General features: G+C 36.5%; 1 protein-coding gene across 1 annotated transcript in view; it reads left to right on the forward strand.

Annotated features, from left to right (window-relative positions):
* Positions 1 to 21,876, forward strand: part of Csnk1g1 (casein kinase 1 gamma 1) — a 142,357-nt gene that overhangs the window by 98,946 nt on the left and 21,535 nt on the right. Inside the window, 5 exon segments of the mRNA XM_048793300.1 lie at positions 1,589 to 1,683; positions 3,204 to 3,288; positions 3,544 to 3,692; positions 4,337 to 4,444; positions 17,271 to 17,381. Of these exon segments, the coding sequence (XP_048649257.1) occupies positions 1,589 to 1,683; positions 3,204 to 3,288; positions 3,544 to 3,692; positions 4,337 to 4,444; positions 17,271 to 17,381 (548 nt within the window).

The raw sequence follows: 21,876 nt of genomic DNA on the forward strand, positions 1-21,876 counted from the left end.
CTTCCTTCCTTCCTCCCTCCCTCCCTCCCTCCCTTCCTTCCTTCCTTCCTAATTTTTGTTACAGGAAGTGGATATAAAAAGGGAGAGGCGGTTATGTAGGTGTGATGCAGTATGAGAAACTGCAGAGTGTGTTTCCTTCTCTGCCCTACTTTGTGGGAGGCTTCAACTCACCCTTTGTTTTCTTGCTGGTTTTCATTTGTCTTTCTGTTCTGTTGCACTGTTTTTTTGTATAATTGCTTTGTTTTCAATCATATGTAATATTTTGTCCAAACTTCAGACAAGCTGTGTAGACAAAAGTGTCTGATGTTCTTGCTATTTTATTTCATCCTTTTTAAGATCATTTCAGAGGATATATACCAGCTCAGTATTATTTATTTCTCTGTCAGGATGCCTCCTTTTTTCTTCTCTTTTTGTTCTGGGGATTGAATCCAGGGCTTCACTAAGGTGGTCCTCAATCACTGAGCTGTATCCTCAGCCATTGCTTTCTCTTTTTTCCATTAATGACCACAGAAAATTATCTTTTCTTCATCTGCCTGTAGAGTACTGTTCATTCTTTCTCATGCAAATTTCCCATAATTCTAGGCAGCGGTTAAACACATTGCATTTCTCTATCTGGAGTTAACTGGATGGCTTTTCTTGACTGTATGGCAATCTTCAGTTTTACTTTCTGCACACAAAACAAAGCCCTACAATCAAATCTTAGCCCACATCAAGGTAGCCTTTTGGCTGGGGATATAGCTCAGTTGTTACAGTGCCTCCCTCCAATGCTGGTTTCAATCCCGAGCATTATAAAAAAATTAAAATAAAATAAAGGTAGTCTCTTAAGTCTTCTGTAATTTCTTTTGAGAAAGCCCTTAACTTTATTCCGAAAAACAGACACATAAAATGTTTGCAATGAACCATAATTGGCAAATAAGAAATAGAGACATGTACTATTCAGTCAGACAGCTAAAGAATGTACAAGAAGCTTTCTGAAATGAAGTTCCATTTTAAAACAATCTTCTCAATTAATTCAAAGAAAAACACAGCAACTTGTTTTAGTTAAGCTCCAAGAATGCCCACACTCTGTTTTATGTTCTCATAGAGGACACCTGACTAATGAACTTCAAATTTTTAAGGTGGTTACGGGACATGGTACAAATATAATAGGAACTAAGAAGTGGTTTGCTTACATGAAAATGAATTTTAAGTGTTAATTTTAGTGATGAATAAAAAGTGCTAAGCATGTATGCCAGGCATTCTACAGCTTGTGTCTTTGCAGGCCTAGCCAGAATGGACTATTTTAACAGCTTCAGCTGCTTAATCTGCTGCTCACTTTCCCTGTTGGTAACGAAAGGGTAATTGTAACCCATATACTGGAAATAGCATTTTATTTAAATTATCTTCACTTTCAGGCAGGTGACGGCATTGAGTGAGGGGTGGGTTGCTCACTATTGAGTGATTGGGGCTTGGTTTTAATTTAAGATTTGCTCTTTTTATGTGCTGTCTACTTGCCAAGAGATCTAGACAAAGGAAGTACACATTGTCTTTTGGTTTTAAATACTATTTCTGGTTTAGATGTACAAAGAATTAGTAAAAGCCTTTTCAGAGCAGAAGGGTTTCTGAAGGGATTACTTGCTTTTGAACCTAGGCCATATGTTCATGTATTTCCTTCGAGGCAGCCTACCCTGGCAAGGACATGCAGTTGTTAAAGAAGGTGCTGCTGGCTTGATGCCTCTAAGAAACACGAAAGGAAAGAATGGCTATAGAAATGAGGAGCAGGGATTAGTTAAATTAGTCTACATTGTAAATTCCCACCTGGGTTTTAGGAGCTGTTTCTGTTCACATTTGATTTTTTTTCTCATCTTAATCCATCCTTCTTTATATTTCAGTTCTCCATAATCTTTTTTCTCATTCCCTCTTAGCCTTGACATAAGTGCTGCTTTTCTCTCTGTGTTGGTATCCCTCCTTCACTACCATCATGTAGCAGGAGGAATGTTCCTAGTGTGTCAGGGAATTTCTGGAACAAATTGATGACAGCAGCTGCTACACATTTTACCAGAAAGACTAGCAGGGGATGCCATTAAGGGGGACTCACCTGTACTGAAATGAAAATCTAGGCTCAGCATTGCTGTTCAAGTGAATTATTGAATAAATACTATGTTTCAGAGTTAATTATTCATTTATGCAATTCTAAGCATTATGATTACTCTGTGCTTCTGGCTATTAGACTAGGAAATGGTGAGCAAGCCATCTTAAATCCTTTTAGATACCTGAATGTCACACATGGTTTTTTTGTGCTTAATTTTCTCCCCTGAAAGCTCATCTATGGTCTTTTCCTACTCATACCCATCTTCTCACTAATAGTGACAGCTTTCAAATAGTTATAAATCCTACTTGCTCATCATGTAGCCAAATAGTACATTAGTGAACAATATTATTAATTGTTTGAAATGCTCTCATGGCCCATGAATCATTTTATAGTGATAGTGGTAGATTTAAAATCTTTCCAATTTACTTTATATCATTGTGGCTTAAATTTGGGTGCAGCAGGCTAGATAGAGCCTGATGAGAATCCCTTAAGAGTTCATTGTTGGTCCAAGATCCATAAGTTCTTTGTCTAGTCCTGAGCATATAAGACTTCAGCTACTTTGAGCCACGAATGTACTCAAATTGACTATTAGCCAAGCCTATACCATAGGTAACTTTTTTTTACTAATGAAGCACATTATTGAAAAGCATTTTTTCATAAGCACTTTTTTTCTCTTCAACTTCTTAATATATGTAATGAAACTGTTTCCCCCACTTGGATTAGGCAATACTTTCAATCTTATATAAAGCTGATATAAGAGGGAGAAGGCTGAATCACTGTTGAACTCTAGTGGCCTGGGAGATTACTAAACTGCTATAGTTTTGAAAATATTGCCACAGTGTTTTGTTTTCTTATCCTAGCTATTCATCTCATCACATTTAATAATGTTTATTTGAGACTATTAAATATATCTGCAAGGAAAACTTCCCAGAATCCAGCAGATGTTAGCACATACCTAAATATACCATCTCTATTATATTTCTTATTTGTTAGTATTAGAGAGGAAATAAAATTGGGATTGAGTGACAAATCCTGCCAACTTGAGTAAAACAGTCATTGTGTCTGAAAACATATCAAACCTCTCATAACTACCAGCTCTTTCCAGGTAATTTTTTTTCTTTAATTTCCACAGGCTGATACATTAAAAGAAAGATATCAAAAAATTGGTGACACCAAAAGGAATACTCCCATTGAAGCTCTCTGTGAGAACTTTCCAGGTAGTATACTAAAAAGATTCTCCAACCAGTATGGCTTGACACTTTAAGGAGGTAGATTCCTTACTTGGTATCTGTATCTAAAGGGTGCATTTGGCATTTCCTTTCATTGTTATTCAGACTGGGGATTATCACTTTTATTTGGTTCATTAAGAAAATACTAGTGTAGGTATCTGCAGATACCCCTATGTGGCCCAGAGCTTAGCCCCATGGGAAGTGTCAGCTAATGAGTATGGCCTTTCACTTCTTTCCTAACAGAGGAGATGGCAACCTACCTTCGATATGTCAGGCGATTAGATTTCTTTGAAAAACCTGATTATGAGTATTTACGGACCCTTTTCACAGACCTCTTCGAAAGGAAAGGCTACACCTTTGACTATGCCTATGACTGGGTTGGGAGGCCTATTGTGAGTATCATCTTTTTTATTGTATCACTTTCTTTCTTACAACCACACTGCCCCCCACTCATTTATTTTCCAGTCTTTTTGCTTAAATCCTTGCAGGGGGGAAAAGTCTTTTGATTTTAGACTTTGCATGTACCAACCTTTTCAGGATGATGCCATAGGTTGCTTTCACTGAAGTTAGGAAGCAGAAATTATACATTTTTAAGACTATAACTTGTATATCCTGAAATATTTTAGAATTTAAGCCAGATTTTTTAGAGTTTTCATTGAATGATTCAGAAGCTGACACTACATATGCTGATCTGGTACCTGGCTTCTGTAGGCGTAGAACCCAGCACCGTAATAAACTTTTGGATTTGCTTTTCTGGCCAAAGCTCCACAGGTCCTGAGAGTGTGCTAACAGATACTACCATAGGATTTTTTTTTTTTTTTTTTTACTTTCAAAGGTAATCTACTCCCCAGTGAACTACTGAGGTCCAGACTACCACCTTTTGTAGATTAGCAAACTAAGAAGGCAAGATTCCTTGAAATTTCTCCTGATAGCTGAAAAGAATTACTCCATGAGAATTAGAACGATGCTATGCTGTCCTTTGCAGAGACATCAAGTAGCCTTGTTTATCCCACTTGACTTTTATTTCATTTTCTAGCCTACTCCAGTAGGATCAGTTCATGTAGATTCTGGTGCATCTGCAATAACTCGAGAGAGCCACACACACAGGGATCGGCCATCACAACAGCAGCCTCTTCGGAATCAGGTATGTGTTGGTCCTTCATCCTTTCAGACATTTACTGTCTTCATACCTAACATTAAAACTCATATTATCCAGCTTCTGTGCATTAGTGTATTCTGAAGTTAAAGAAAAAGGCTCACCATTTCTCACTGGTTTGATATGATATTCTAGAACCCCCAGGATATGTGTAATTGCACTGAGACGTAGCCACATGCCTTATATGAAGCATCTAGTCTGGAGAATCTGCGCCTGTCAGAGTGTGTTGGCTGAAAGTGGGGAACTAACTGTGAATTAGAATCCAAAGCAGTTGGCCACAGGCCCAAAGGATCTGCTCGATGGACAGGGTATACCAGTAGCCCACCTTGGGTCTCATCTATAGTCCAGTCTGGAGCTCATGCCAATTCTGTTTTTTGCTTGCTGGGTATAAAATCATTTAGATTTCCAGCTGACCTGAGCATGAAGTGGAACCTCCACACTACACCTTGTCACTGTACCCAAGTTAATTCTAGAGCTGGCCAAGATCGTAGATTGACCTTTGCTGAGAAGGCCTCATCATTAGTTCTCTACTATTCATTATTTGGGATACTAATGATCACTTAAAAAAAAAATCTTTTTTAGGTTGTAGATTGACACAAAACCTTTATTATATTTATTTATTTTTAAATGGCACTGAGGATCGAACCCAGTGCCCCACACATGCCAAGCAACTGCTCTACCACTGAGCCACAACCACAACCCCAAAACTAATGATCTTGATCTAGATGAGGGACCTGTCTCATCCTAAAGACAGAGGAAGCAAATACAATAAATTTGAGAACATTTTTTTAGAAGGACTGGGAATGTAGCTCAATGGTAAGAGTGTTTATCTATCATGTTTGAGGCCCTGGGTGCATTCCCCAACCCTGCCCTCACCCCCCTCCAAAAAGAAAAACTATAGGCAGGGCTGATTGAGAGGTAATTATGACAAAAGTACTTTTATATCATTTATATTTCTAAGATAAAAATGGAGACCCTGATAAAAAATAATAAACATCATATATGCACATAATCATCACATATCAAGATTGGCTTGTTCCCCCTCCTCCTCCCTTACATTTTTTATATTAACAGACATTTTTCAAAAAGATATGAAAACATATATCAGCTCATAAATGGATAGGTGCAAGTACATATGTTGTGAATAGCACTTCGAAGAAGTACACACACATGTATGATGAGTACATTGACAGATAGAGACCACTCACCAATAGCTATATACTCTCAGCAAAATGTATGACTTAGTGGTTTAAAAAAAATGTGTAAAGACTGGAAAAATTCGTTAGCACATAAAAAATAGGGAGGCAAGGGCAGGGGGAATGTAGCTTAGTGGTTGAGTGTTTGCCTAGCATATGTGGTGAGGCCTGTGTTGGATCCCCAGCACCATTAAAAAAAAAAAAAAAAAACCAAGAAAGTGATGTCTAACTAAGACTTAACAATTTGACTGACTTCTGATTTGACAACATAATATTGTTGACATCTACAGTTCTCTCTACCTCCTTTCTCTTAAATGCTAATAATAACCAGGGCAGGTGAGGGCACAGTTAAACTGAGACTTGTATATTGCTGTTGACTTTGCAAACTGATACAATTTGTCTAAAAAGTAATTAGATAAAGTTATTATCTTCTCTGATAGAATATCTTACTTCTTGGAATCAATCATAATAAAACAACCCAAATGTAGGTTAAGTTATGTGCCTAAGACTGTTGCAGTGTCAGAGCAAAGATTCAGCTACTCTTGATAAAAGACTGGTAATGGATCCACCTCAAATCCTTTACTGAGTAAACTAGCTTATAGTAAATAAGTATATATATATTTACTATATAAGTAAATATAGTAAAGTGAATTGTAAGATATTTACTCAGTAGAATATAATATAGCTGCTAAAAATAGCATTTAGGAAAACTATAACAACTTGAAAATGAAATGGTTTGTATAGTGAAGAGATAAAAATATAAAATTATAACTGCCTCATGATTTCCCCTTAGGGGAAGAAAAAATTAGATAATCAATGGGCTTGCCAAAATAGCAGAATTACTGTTGAAAGTGGTAGTACTCTGAGTGATATTTTCCCAAAATATTCTATAATGAAGTTTTATTATTTTATAATAAAAATACATTTGGAGAGAAAAATGTATGGAAACAAAATAGACAAGTAATCAGGGAAGTCATAATCAACATATATTCCTGCTCATATTTTTAGAATTTATTTGAACTAAAACATGTTTCCTTTAGCTTATCTTTTCTGCTTCAGTGAATTCATAATCATTGCTGTTGTTTTGAATGGATTTTAAAAGGATGGAGAAAAGCAGTAGTTGAAAATCTGAATTGCCAGTATAGAAAGGTTTTAACACAGTAAATTTTAGGTCTACTATTAAAGAAAGTAGAATCATCGTTGTATATAATTATTTAGGAGAATCTCATTTGTCAGTCAATAGCTTATTTTTGAAGAGTTGACTCTTGAAAGTCTTCTCTTTGGTTAGTTGAGGTTTTTTGTTTGTTTGTTTGGTTGGGTTTTTTTTTTGTTGTTGTTTGTTTGTTTTTCCTCCCCCTTCTTTCACAATTTTTAGTTATTCCATAGCTGCTATGGAATTGGAATTCCCCACATTGGTGCAAATTTACACCTCCCTCCCAGCAGAATTCCAAGTCCTTGCTAGGTAAAAGTCTTCACTAGGGTAAATGGATTTCTAGTGTCTGTTCAACTTTTTCATTGTCTTATGTTGTGGTTTCATTACTTCCAACTTCAGGGTCTTCTTTTTCTTTCTTTTTTTGGTAGAGAGTCTTTGCAGCCCTTTATTACATGTCCCTTTATTACTTTAAGAATTGAAAACAGTTTTTTTCTCCAGACTAATTCTTTTCAGGTTTTGAAATCAGCAACAGAAGAAAATGAAATCTTTCCTTGATAGAGATGGGCAAGATATTTACTTCAGAGACCGCTAACCTTTTCTCAGCAACTTTGACTCAGTAAATCTGAGCTGAGGACCTGCTATGTGAAAGCATATCCTATGGATACCAAGTATGGAGTGCTTGTACTCAGAAAGCTGGCAGATAAGCCAAGTAGCCAGATAACTATATCACAAGGCAAAACAGATAAGCATTTCAAACTACATATTATTATCACCTGGGATTGAAAAAGGGAGACATTTTATATGGTTTGAACATAACAAATTGTTTCATGAGAGAAGTTGCATTTGAAATGTTCTTAGAAGAAAGAATACATGAAAAATAATAATCTAGTTTGATTTTGCTAAAATATTTGAGATGGATAAAGAATCATAGGAGACAAAGGTAAAAAAATAGGTTGGAGCCATTTGATGAGGCTCCCGGAATGTTGGGCTGTAGTATTGGTGCTTAATTTCAGTATAAATAGGGACTAAAGGTTTTTAACAGAGGGATGATAATGATGAAAATTTGCTTTGGAAATCTTTTGGCCAAGAAGGTGGTAATATCCTGACAGCTAGAGTGGAGACCAATAAGAAGGCCATGAATTCCCTTGAAAGCCAAAGGAAACCTAGATGGGGTAAAGTAGTTAAAATAGAATTGAAAATGTTACAGGGATGCAGTCTACCATAATTTGCAGACCACATGTATGTTAGGATTAAGAAAGATGAGTCAAAGCTTTTGCTGAAATTTTGAGCCTAGATAATTAGGAAGCAGGTGTTATTATTATTAGAGATAGGAATGTTGGGGGAGGAATTTATTTGGATTTATGTAGGTATCTTAAGGTGGTTTTTTTTTTTTAATATTTATTTTTTAGTTGTAGTTGGACACAATACCTTTATTTATTTGTTTTTATGTGGTGCTGAGGATCGAACCCAGAGCCTTGCACTTGCTAGGCAAGCGCTCTACCACTGAGCCACAACCCTAGCCCGGTGCTTTGTTTTTTTGTTTTTGTTTTTTGTTTTGGTACTGGAAATTGAACCCAAGAGTACTTAACCACTGAGCCATATCCCCAGCCCTTTTTTTGTATTTTATTTGGAGACAGGGTCTCACTGAGTTGTTTATCGACCTTGCTTATGCTGAGGCTGGCTTTGAACTCACAATCCTCCTGCCTCAGCCTCCCAAACTGCTGGGATTATGGGTATGGACCACATGTATCTTGAGTTTAAAATAGTAGCAGTATATTGCCCCTGAAGAGGTCTAGTGTCCAAGTGCAGTGTCACTCACCTGTAATCTTTATGATTGGTGTAGGAGGGTGGTCTACAAATTCTAGACCAGCCTTGCAATTTAGTGAGACCCTGACAGAAAATAAAATGTAAAAAGGGCTGGGATATGGCTCAGTGGTAGAGAGCCCTTGGGTTTAATCCAAAGAACACTCAGAAAAAAAAGAAGAGGTCTAGCGGACAGAAGGTCTTTCTCAAAAGAGAGCTAGAAAATATTTGGGAGTAAAGGTGTAGAGATAACATTGATGATAATGCTTGAAAACTCTCCTTGTTCTAAGTAAATCTGTCCATCAGCTGTGTAGTACAGGAGTGGACCTGGAGGCTAACAGGCTTAGTTTAGTCCTATACTAAGAGGAGGAGGATAAAGAAGAGGAACTTATAACTTGGTGTCAGCCCACCTATGCCAAGATTTTGGCCATAGGACATTTAACCTAGCTGAAGCCTTCATCTTCTCAGATGTAAGCCTTGTGAAAGTAGAGATTTTTGTTGTTAACACAAAATCATTGTCTGGGTACTTGATAAATAATTGTTTGAATGAATAATGGTGAATGAATCTATTAAACAAAGAGTGTTGATGAAATCAGATGTTTGTTGTAATACAGTTTTTTATTTAACCTTCCATGGAAAAAAAATTGTGAATTTTTCTTCCTTATTTTTCATTTCCACAAAGAGCCATTCTGCTTGTGTTAGGCAGCCAAAGAAGGGCTAGATCATCTGCTCAAGGGAAGGGATGTAAGAAACAAAAATAAACAAACAACAACAACTCAGAAGTTATTTGCTGAAAAAAAAAAAAAACATACCTGCAAGCCATATAGTGCCATAACACCTGTAATCCCAGCTATTTCAGGAGGTTGAACAGGAAGATCACAAGTCAAGGTCCATCTGGGCAATTTAGCAAGACCTCCTCTCAAAATTTTAAAGGTAGGGTGTGGCTGCCTGAGGATATAATTCAGAAGTAGACCCCTTGTGGGCTCAAAAATAAAATATGAAATATTTAAAAAGTATATAAAATATAAAAATGTTCAGATAATCATATTCTTTTCCATCACAATGAGAATCTATTTGCCTCATGTTCTGGGAAAATTATGTTTTGCTGGTCTGGATTGTAGGTATATTGAATTGAATTCTCTTTGGGTCGTACATGCAATAATAGACCCCAAATGTGGTTCCCAAAGAATTGAATTTAAACTTACATATATTAGATCTGTCTTTTTAAACTGTTTTTCCCCCTCTTGGGACTCAGGGGTGCTTCACCACTGACCTACATTCACAACCCTTTCTTTTTCCTTTTTTCTTCTCTCTTTTGGCCCTAGGGATTGAACCCAGGGGCACTTAACCACTGACCCACATCCCTACTTCTTTCTTGTAATTTATTTAGAGACACAGTCTCACTGAGTTGCTTAGGGCTTTGTTAAGTTTCAGAGGTTGGCTTTGAATTCATGATCCTGCCTCAGCCTCCCAAGCTGCTAGGATTACAGGTTTGCACCACCATGCCTGGCCCCAGCCCTTTCTTTTTTGAGGCAGGATATCACTAATTTGCTAAGGCAGGCCTTAAACTGGTGATCTTCCTGCCTCAACCTTCTGAGTTTCTAGAATTACAGGCATGACACCTCACCCAGCTAAATGATTTTAATAGTAAATGATTACAAACAAATTTTAAATATTAATTTTGTCTAGGGAAATATAATTAAATCTTGAGTTTAGATAAAGTAAATATTTCTAAAAGCTAGATCCATTCGAAAAAATCCCAGTGGGTTAATCTTTTCTATCATTTTACCCTTGGTATTTCTCCATTCTCAGTTCCAAATATGGTAAGTCCATGGTTCTGATTTCTCTCTGTAAAACTCTGCATTACTATTCAGCAGGAAGAGGATGAAAACTTTAATAGTTCTGCCTGTTTCCACCTGCTAAAACTTCCTTGGATTCTCTGATTTAATTCAGTGAGGGAATAAGTCCTACAGGTATCCACAGATCTGATATTAGTAGGCAATATATTATACTTCAAAGGTTTTATTTAGTATGCTTGTTAACATACTAATATAGAATATTGCACTGACTAAGATATGCCTGCAGCAATGCTCATTCTGCTCTTGAAGAACTTTAAATCCCAAGCTTGTGACAATACTTACTCATATAAATTCTACACAAACATACAATATGATGGTTTAGCAACTTTGATACTGTTTCTCTTTTATTCCATTGGCCCCAATTATTTAATAGGTTTTTGGTGGGCATCTGAGGCAGAAGAGCTACTTAGCCTAGAAGGTTAGAGAGAATAGATCCTTTTTGAGATTACAAAGAGTCAGACTGGCCTTCAAGAGCTATTAAACTAACAGATATGGTATCCTACTACTTATACTAAATCTCAAAATGGCAGTTATTCTTATGTTCTTGAATATGCAGCATATATTTAAGGGAGTTTATTCTCTGCAAACTCTCCAGTGTGACGAGGAAGGAAAATATGACTTAAGATCGACAAAACTGATCTCTCATTCCTTCCAGAAGAACCATATTTAAACTAACTCAATACCACCTTACACTTAAAAGTAAGCAACAAAATTTAAGAGTCAAATCATATTGAATTCTGAAGAAAATGGTCTTCCAGTAAGAGTAGTTCAGATGTATTTATTTGTGTCTAGATTCTAAGGGAATGGTTTAAGGAATATATAGGCTTTAGAAAATATTGTGGTTTAGTGCTGTCATGCTTACTGAATAAAGCTTGTTAGGAGCATAACATATCCAAAAGAAAGATTAGGCCAGACTGCTAAGTAGCCAAAGTAATTAGAGGTCTTCATAAAAGGAGTATCTTTCTTGGTAAGTGTCCAGTAAAACACCAGAAGATGATTAATTCTCCATTCTTTCTTTTTCTTGTGGTGCTGGGGATTGAACCCAGGGCCTTGTGCACACTAGGCAAGCACTTCAGCAACTGAGCTGTATCCCCAGCCCTCCCTCCTTTTTAGAGAGTACTTTTTATTTTCCCTCTGTAATAGATATTGAATGCAGTGGCCACTACCACTGAGCTGCATTCCCAGCATCCTTTTATTTTTTATTTTGAAATAGGATCTTACTGTTACTTAAGCTGGCCTGTAACTTGCAGTTCTTTTGCCTCACCCCCGCAAGCTGTGAATAGAGGTGTTTGCCACTGCCCTTTACTTTAATGGAGTACTTTTTAGTTTTCACTGAGGCTCAGGATTTGCTAATCAAGGCATATTAGTTCACTCAGAGATCACTTGCCTCCTCTAACTGGTGTGTAATTACCTGACATGCTGCAGGAGCACAGGTGTAGGGGTTGCATGCACAACCTGACTACTCTGCAGCACAGAGCTCAGTGCAGGATTGGGCCACTCCTCATTCTGGGGCTTTAACTCTTAGGGAAGCACTGAAACAAACAAGTGCAAACCCGAAAAACCATTTCTTCTGTCCTGTCACCTAGTCACTATTGCTTAACTCTGCTCTTAATTCTCTACTTCATCTTGAAAATTTGTTTTCTGCTGCCCACATTCTCCAATATTTTGTGTTTCAGCAGACACCCTATTTTCTGAGCAATCTCCTTGTAAGATGAGACTTGGTGGTCCTGGAGTAATTCCATCAAAGGGATTGTTTTGTGCCATCCATGGAGGAGTGTTTTATACCATTTTTTAATTTACTCACTTTTTAGAGTTGGGAGTCTGACTATGTTCACAGACTTCTTAGTAGCTGGGAATGCTGGCATATGCCTAGGTACCCAGCTCAAGTTGCAAACTTCTAGAATGCTTCATGTGATTTTTTTTTTCTAAGAGTTTTACAGAATCTATACTTCTAATTTTCCATGGACATATATAATATTGATCCTTGATGTAATCTCTTCCAGGTTGTTTGTGTTGTCAGTGATTTTTAAAATATCTCTCATATTTGATCAAGTTTGTATGTAGAATACAAGAAGTCGTTGTTGGCACAAATGATGGAATTGCCTGGAGTAACCCTTGTTTGGCACAAGGAAATTGGTTCTATTTCATTACCTTAATAGAAGGAAGTTTTTAGCTTTGTTGAAATATACATTTCAATAACCTTTCTTATTGACACTTTTTTATTGTTTTTGTTCTACACTTGTTAAGGTCTTGTTTTTAATTTTCATTTTTTTCAGTTCTGGGGGTTTAACCCAGGGGCAATTGACCACTGCTACATTCCCAGGTCTTTTTTTTTTTTTTTAATTTTTCAAAATTTTTTTTAGTTATAGGTGGACCCAATACCTTTATTTTATTTATTTATATGTGGTGCTAAGGCTTGAACCCAATGCCTCACATGTGCTAGGTAGGCACTCTACTGCTGAGCCACAACCCTAGTCCCCCCAGATCTTCTTTGTTTGTTTTTGGTGAGACAAATTGCTGAGAGTCTTTCTAAGTTGCTGAGGCTTACCTCAAATTGTGATCTTCCTGTCTCAGCATCCCCAGCTCTTTTTATTTTTTGAGATAACTTGCTGAGACTGACTCAACCTTGCCATTGTCTTGCCTCAGTTTCCCAAGTAGTGGGGATTATAGGCGTGTACCACTCTCCCTGGCTTGTCAAAGTCTTCTATACCCCACCCCAAATTTCTTAAAATGCTTGCCCCATACTTTCTGCCTTTTACTTATTTGCACTAAGAAGAGAAAGAAAGAAAAATTATTTATCTTGAAAGTGTGATAAAATAAAATATGGTCTAGTATATTCTTTGTTAATCTTTTGGTACTATTCAATCTCTATTTTTCTCATAGTTGAAGACAGTTAATAAAGCTAATAAGACTGACATGAAATGTTTTTTGTAGATGGCAACTTTTAAAAAATTTTGGAGCCATAAAATGAAATGGGTAAAGTTCTTTGTTAATGTAATCAATCAATCAATTTTTCAAAATTAACTTTATATGAAGAATAGGATTTGGTAATTTATTTGCCTCAAGAGCAAGATGTTTGTCTTCTGTCAGAACAGTAGCTTTATTTCCAATAGAAATTTGAAATAATTTTCAAGCCACAGATAGGGGTGATAGCTGAGACGTTTTCAGACAGTGTTTCCCACCCTGTTGTTAGTGTCAGTTAATCCCTGCCAAATGGACCGCAAGGATAGTCTCCATCACCTCTTTTGCTCTAGGCACGGGTGGTTGGTTTTCACCTTTTCACCAGTCTTATATATTTTTTCCTAGGTGCTTTTTGTTAGTTTTGCCTGTGATACATTCTATGTTGGATTGCGGCTTTCTTTTTTCTACATTACTTACTGCACAGTACACCAAGCATTTTTACACAGGTAATGCAATCACAACTGAAGATTTTAAAGCGTTTCCCCAGGGAGGTACCACTTCTTGAGATTCCTGCTTCTGCCTTTGGGGGCTTAAAACTCTCCATGTGGACCTCTGCCTTTCAAGTAATGCAGAGAAATTGATCTTGCTGAATGACTCCTCTACCCGTGAGCCTCTTGATTGCCGTTTAGATAGGGGTGTGTGGTGTGTGTGAGTGTGTGTGAGAGATTTAAGAATGAAGTGGTTACATGTTGATCTCCACTGGCTTGCTTGTCTAACAAGCTACTGTGCTGATCATGCCTAATTATAAATCCTGTGTACACAGTGTTGCCTAGAATACTTTGCAGAGGAAGTTAGTTACACTAGCAGAAAATGTAGTTGTCAGCATCTTTGGTTTCATCTGACTTCTATGCATTCAGCTACTTTGTAAAACTGATGAACAGCCCATTTTACTACATTGGTCTTTAGGTACCAGTCTCAGCCTTTAAATTCCAGAAGTGAATTGCCCTAAACTTAGCATTTTAATGAAAAATATTTTCCAAAGCCATAAAACATCCCCTAAATTCAACTCTATCACTTGGTGATATTGCTTTCAGTGGATATAAAAGGCACTGGAGGGCTGTGGTATGAGTCATGTCTTTGCTTGGTTACAGTGGAAGTATTTATGAAGGAATCAGGAATGTTAATTTTTTTCTGTCTTTAAAAGGTAAATGCATATTGCTTTGAGAATGGAGGTGGAATGTGACTCTTAGTCTTTGAAAAATGTCTTGCTATTTCATTTAAACAAAAATCTTAATTCTTCCAAGAAATTATTTAGCCAGAATTAATATGAACTAGTACATAATCCTGTGAATCAGACAGTATTATCAAACCAGAGTTCTGATACATATTTAAATAAAAGTAGAAATAATAAGTGATTAGCTCTCAGGGCTTTCTTAACCTTAAAAGCATATGATGTCTGTGGGTATGACTCAGTGGTAGAATACCTGCTTAGCTTGCACCAGGCCCTGAGTTCATTCCCCACCACACACACAAACACACACACTCACAGAATGTGTATGAGTGTACATTCTCAGCAGTTTTTAATATTATCTACCCTTAAAAATATGCAAAAAACAGAGTATAATCATGAGAAGGTAGTAATTAAATTGAATATATATCATAAAACTCAAAACAATACTAAGTGACTTGTATGGATTTTTTTGATCATTTTAAAAGAATTGGAAAACTGACAGCATTGTGTAATAGTGTAGAAGCTTAAATATTCTACTTAAATATTACACACAAAAAAGTCCCAGAGAATCTAATAGATATTAGTTATAGATATTACTTCTAATATTAAAAAGAATGGGTGTGTTCTTGGATCTTTAGTGGTAGTCAGAATAAATTAAGTGCTATAAGAATATAGACACCATCAGTAAATTTATATAATAGTATGATTATGTCATATACACCATCTTATTTTGGAAGATAAATACCTGAATGTCTTTTGGCAGAAAAAATGAAGGTAAGATGGTCATGTTGGCCCACACCTGTAATTGCAGCTACTCAAGAGGCTCCGGCAGGGGGCTGGGGATGTGGCTCAAGCGGTAGCGCGCTCGCCTGGCATGTGTGCGGCCCGGGTTCGATCCTCAGCACCACATACAAACAAAGATGTTGTGCCCGCCGATAACTAAAAAATAAATATTAAAAATTAAAAAAAAAAAAAAAAAGAGGCTCCGGCAGGAAAATCACAAGTTCCAACCTAGCCTGGGCAATTTGGCAAGACCCTGCCTCAAAATTTTTAAAAAAGGGGAGTTAAGTGTAGGGGAGATGTAGTGTAGTGTTAAAATGCCTCTGACTTCCAATCCCATTACTACAAAGAAAAAAAGAAAGAAAGAAGAAAAAAGAATGGGAGAGTGACATTTAGGGTATTTTTTATTCTCTCTAATAAGAGAATAGCAATATAAAACCAAACTCCTCTTCTGTAAGATTATATAGCAAGCAAATTAATACCAGCCACCATCTTAAGACTATCTGCTCATTCTCCAAGGAATATCAGAGAAAACATGACTAGGATCCTCTGTAGTGCTACTACCCACATTACTTCATTTTCATTAATAACGATGAGTAAGTTGTAGCTGCGTTATGGGAAATGCCTTTTAATTGACTTATGGATGAGCTTTAAGCAACTCTCCTCAGTGAAGTCCTGCAGCAGAAGCGCGAATAAAAAGCCTCAAATCATTGCTTTCTTACTCTTCCTTTTCTTTAGAATATATTATAGTTACAAACATTTTTAAGATTTATAGGATCCTTACTGGTTTTCATACAGAGAAGCAGTATCATATCCCAGCCCCTGCTGTTGTTTATATCAGCAGCAATTAAAATTTGATTTATTAATCCCTCTTTGCTGCCTCTCCAACTACTCATTTTTCATTTTTGTAGAGCCTTAGGATTGTTACAGCTGAGCATGATGATGTTAACACCTCCTCAGCCATCTGGCACAGGGGAAGAGGCACCTAAACAGATTCTTCAGAACAAAAGTCACATATGAGCAAGATCAGAATAGTATGAAATCTAAAAAACAGGTAAAGAAGGAATGAAGAGAGCCTGAATGACAGCAAAGGTGAAAGCAGAATCCAAAGAGGTTTTTAACTGGAGGCCTTCCTTCCTTTTGCAGAGAAAAGATCTGCCTTTTGCTTTCTAGGAGAAAATAATTCATAGTTTTCATGTAAACTTTTTCTAATTTCGAACTAGAGGCTGTTAACTAGAGGAACCAGAAAACTATCAAGACTTTTTATCTCCCCATTATTTATTCTTGACATATGAATCTGTTTTTGAAAAGATAATTTGTTCATTCTTTTAGATAAGAAAGCATATTCCTGCCACTGCTCCTTTTATCTTAGTAGAAAGTCTCATGGAGGTTAATGTTGAGAGTAGTAGATTCCTTATTTAAGGGAAAGGCATATTATTCTTGATTCCTAATCCAGGGATTTTCTTTATTTACTACTATCTGTTCAGATCTTTAATCAGTGAAATGATTTGTAAATATGAATATTCCTTTGTTCAACAATCTTAAAATTCTGAATTTGGTCTGCTCAGTGGCTACTGAAATTTTACTAATGTGGAAGCGAAAAGGTGATTCCAGCTTTGAATGTTCCCCTTTGCCTCCTGCTTTTGGTCATTACTGGTTTTTGTGTGTCTGGATGAGGATGGTGTGCTATAGTCTCGTGTATTGGCTCATCAGGCTGAGATGAATGTAGCCATGCTAACTTTTTCTTAGTGCTTTGCAGCAGTGGTTAGTTTAAAATCCAAACCAAACACAAAACCTTCAGGGGCACTAATGTACTTGATTTTGTTTATGCTTGCTGTTGCTTCACCTTTCCTTCCATATCTTGCTGACATGCTTCCTAATGCCTGAGCAGACTGCATCTTCAGAGCGCCGAGGAGAGTGGGAAATCCAGCCCAGCCGGCAGACCAATACCTCATACCTGACGTCTCACTTGGCTGCAGACCGCCATGGGGGATCAGTGCAGGTACTTAACTGCCTTTATTGCCTTTCCCAGCTTGGCTGGTAGAATGTTGGCTTGCTTCTGAAACTTGGGTTCCTTTAAAATGGACACTTAAGAGCAAGTGTGAGCTGCTTCTATAGTTAACTTAATATCTGGGTGCTGTTTTTTGTCTGGGTGCCGTTTTTGAATCAAGAGTCACTTGTTGAGATAATTGCTTCTTGTTGTTATTGACTAAGAAATATCTATTTGATTTCTGATACTGAGATAACCTAGTCCGACAACCTGATCCATTCATGATAAACTATAGAAATAACATCAAAATAGTATTGTGTTCATGTCAAGTCTGTGAACCGTAAAGACCCGACATATAACATAAGTACTCTTTGGATAGAGGACCAAAGGACTGCATGTGTAGCTCATTCCATGATGATATGTGCTTTTAGCACATGATAAGCTGAGAATGCTGATTGGCATAAGTCACTTGGTTTGGAGTAGGTACCCAGGATGTTGGATTTTTCCCCTTTTCTCCCTGATATATGTGTGGTCTTAGAAAATTACTTTTGATTTCTTTTTGGCTAGGTTGAGAGTCTTTTCCCCATTTAATACCAAGAACATCTTGCATCTTTTAGCTTTTTATATACTATTTTAAAAAAAATCTTAATCTGAATATTTTTCGCATACTGGTAAGTGACATTACCAGTGAAGGTACACAGTGAACCCTTTGCATACAGAAGTGCATCTGGATAGTCTTGATCTTCTAGATATGCTTTTACAAAGAGTGATTCATTGAAAGATCTTCTTTTTCACAGAAGGCTAGGAGACACCTTTGGCCCTGTTAAGACCTCATGTGGGCATTGAGGAAAAGAAGTCCTAGGAATTTCTATGTAAAATTGATAGATTGAACACATAGTTCTTATTTCCTTTCACCCTCTCCTGAAACAATGGTAAAGTAATTTTTTTTAAAGGCATAAGTCCATATAAAGATGGAAGAACACAGAAGAGAAGGCAACAACATATTGGAAGTTGCAAAGCAGATGAGCAATTTTTAAATGATTTATGAGTCCCAAGAAAATTGAATCCTGGTAGAAGTGCTAGGGACTGAATTGGAGAGGGTTTGGTTACATGTGTTTGTGATTATGTCAGGGTGTTGTATCATAAGTAAAAAGAATAAAATTTTAAAAATAAAAATAAATGAAGAAAATTGAATTCTCAGCCAGTAGAGGGAACTGCTGAAAATTAGCCTGTTGACACTGGGAAATTCCCTAAAGACTCAGGAATTGGCTGTCTGTAGTGGATGGGGGGTAGAGATGTTGTACTATAGTTAGAAAAATTGGTCAAAAGTTGTTTAAGGGGACTGGGGTTGTGGCTCAGTGGTAGAGCACTAGTCTAGCATGTGTGAGGCACTGGGTTTGATTTTCCGCATCACATATAAATAAGTAAATAAAATAAAGGTCCATGAACAACTAACAAAAATATTTTTTTTAAAAAATTGTTTAAGAACTCATGTATCCCTAGATGCTCTTCTCTCTCCAGCAAAAATTAAAGATTTAGGGGCTGGAGTGGTGGCTCAGTGGTAGAGCACTTGTCTAGCATGTGGGAGGCACGGGTTTGATTCTCAGCACTGCATATAAATAAATAAAATAAAGGTCCATTTACAACTTAAAAAAATTAAAAAATAAATCAAGGATGTATTCTTTAGAAAAAGCAAAAGAGAAGGTCTCTGGACTAAGGGATACAAGATACCTTTGAAGACAAGGTACTGTACTGAGAAGAGGGAGATTAAATGAATATATATACTTCCTGCCTGCCTTCCTTTTAATGCTTCAGAAAGCTGGTATTGAGGTTTGTATCTTCCAGGCAAAATATTTTTTTTAGAATTTTGTCATTTACTTATTGATTTTACATTTTGTGATGCTGTGGATCAAAAACCCAGGGTTTCCTGCATGCTAGGAAAGCCCTATATCACTGAGCTGTACCCCTACCTCCAGCAAGGGATTGAAAGAATGTGCTCTAAAAACTAACCAACCCTAAAGAAAAATCTAAGGACACTGACAGCAAGGTTTCCTCACTGAAATGGCCAACTAGATCATCCAATACTACAATTCATATATGTCAAGTCTGGCTATGTTCTCATAGTGCCAATTAGTATGCAGCTCCCCACTTTTAAAATGATAGATAATCAAGAGTTATCAGACTTCCAAAGAAAGCCTTTAATAAGAAAGAGACTAAAGCAAACAACAGCAGCATTGTTAAAAAAAAAAAAAATATATATATATATATATATATATATATATATATATGGAAAAAGAGAGCTCTTGGTAATTAAAAAATATATATAACAAAAATTTAAAACACATTAAATTGTAATATAAAGTTGAAGAAGTCTCTGAGAAAGTAGAACAGAGAAAGAGAGATGAAAAATAGGAGAAAAAAAGTAGATAATGATTCGAGGAGAACCTAGGACATATAGTTCTAAGTTTAGAAATTTCAGAAAGAGAACAGAGAAAGTGAAGGGAGGAAATTGTTAACAAAATAATTCCTAGAAGTAGTAAAGATTTATTTTCAGGTCAAAAGGACCCACTGAGAACACAGCATAATGGATAATAGAACCACACAAGGTATATCATTGTGAAATTTCAAAACACTGAAAATAAAGAGAAGATCCTTCAGGCTTCCAGAGAGAGAAAAATCATATGCAAAGGAAAGATCAGAAATTACTATAGCTTTGAATCTCTGAACAGCAGTACTAGAAGCTACAAGGCAGTGAATGATGTCTACAAAAATCTGTGGGAAAATTATTTCCAACCTAGAAATTCTATACTCAACTAAACTGTCAGTCTGGTGCATAAAGATGTTTGTGGGTTTTTTTGTTGTTGTTGTTTTGTTTTTTAATTTTTATTTTTTTTAAGTTATAGATGGACACAATACCTTTATTTTTTTATTTTTTTATGTGGTGCTGAAGATCGAACCCAGTGCCTCACACATGCTAGGCAAAGCACTCTGCCACTGAGCTGCAACCCCAGCCCTGTTTGTTTTTTATTTTTTCTCTTTTGGTACTGGGAACTTAACTCAGTGGCTCTTTATCACTGGGCTGCATTCCTAGATCTTTTTATTTTTTATTTTGAGACAGGATCTCATTAAATTGCTTAGGACCTTACTGAGTTGCTGGAGCTGGCTTTGAATTTGTAATCCTCCTGTCTTAGCCTTCTAAGTCACTGAAATTATAGCATGTACCACCATTTCCCCTCATGAAGATCTTTTAAAACATCTGTGCTATCAAACATTTTACTTCTCATTAACCTTTTCATGTGAAGCTACAAGAGGATGTATAAAGGGAATTCCTAATGTAATGGTAAAGTTAGGAGATCCTGGGGGGACAACTGTATGCCAGTAGAAGTTGTCAGGAGGCTTTGAGAACAGTTTTTACTAAAAAGGGTGAAAATGGCTAGGATACTGGTATGTCATAATATCATGAAAGAAGCTATTTAAAATGAATAAAAGAGAGCTGGGGGTATACTTCAGTGATAGAGCATTTGTGTAGCATGTGCAAGACCCTGGGTTTGATCCTCAGCACTACAATCAATAAGAGTTTGGGTAAAATTAGTGATTAGCAATTAATATATAAAAAGCTAAGTAAAGATGAATTTTAAAATATATATATGTATATATATTTTAGTTGTAGTTGGACACAATACCTTTATTATACTTATTTATTTTTATGTGGTGCTGAGGATCAAACCCAGGGCCTCGCACATGCTAGGTGATCACTCTACCGCTGAACTACAACCCCAGCCCCTTAAAACTATTTTTTTTTTAAAGAGAGAGAGAGAGAGAATTTTAATATTTATTTTTTAGTTTTTCGGCAGACACAACATCTTTGTTTTGTATGTGGTGCTGAGGATCAAACCTGGGCCGCATGCATGCCAGGAGAGCGCGCTACCGCTTGAGCTACATCCCCAGCCCCGATTAAAAATATTTTTTAATTTTAAAAAAGAAGTGCACAGAAGAAAAGATAACCATGATGTATTTCATAGTTCAGTTGTAAATAGATTTTAATAGTCATAATGTGAACACTTTGGAATTATCTAGTCAAAATAAACTATATTGGGATAATAAAATGATGGAAAAGGTATGCTTGTGAATGTAATGCTTAAAAATGAAAAATCAAAATGTATGTTATTTGAAGATACATAATTAAGAAAGACATCAGCTGGGGCTGGGGATGTGGCTCAAGCAGTACCGCGATCACCTGGCATGCGTGGGGCGCTGGGTTCGATCCTCAGCACCACATAAAAATAAAATAAAGATATGTGTCCACCTAAAACTAAAAAATAAATATAAAAGAAAAAGAAAGACATCAACTATAAGGAAGGGGATGGTAGTGTAGGGGAAAGAGACTACTATTTTTCCCAATAGTCTTCCTATACTGATAAAACTAATAAAAATAAAACATAATTAGAGAGAGAGAGAGAGAGAGAATGTGTGTGTGTGTGTGTGTGTGTGTGTGTGTGTGTGTGTG

This window comes from Marmota marmota, unplaced genomic scaffold, assembly GCF_001458135.2.
Source record: "Marmota marmota marmota unplaced genomic scaffold, marMar, whole genome shotgun sequence".
Lineage (NCBI taxonomy): Eukaryota > Metazoa > Chordata > Mammalia > Rodentia > Sciuridae > Marmota > Marmota marmota.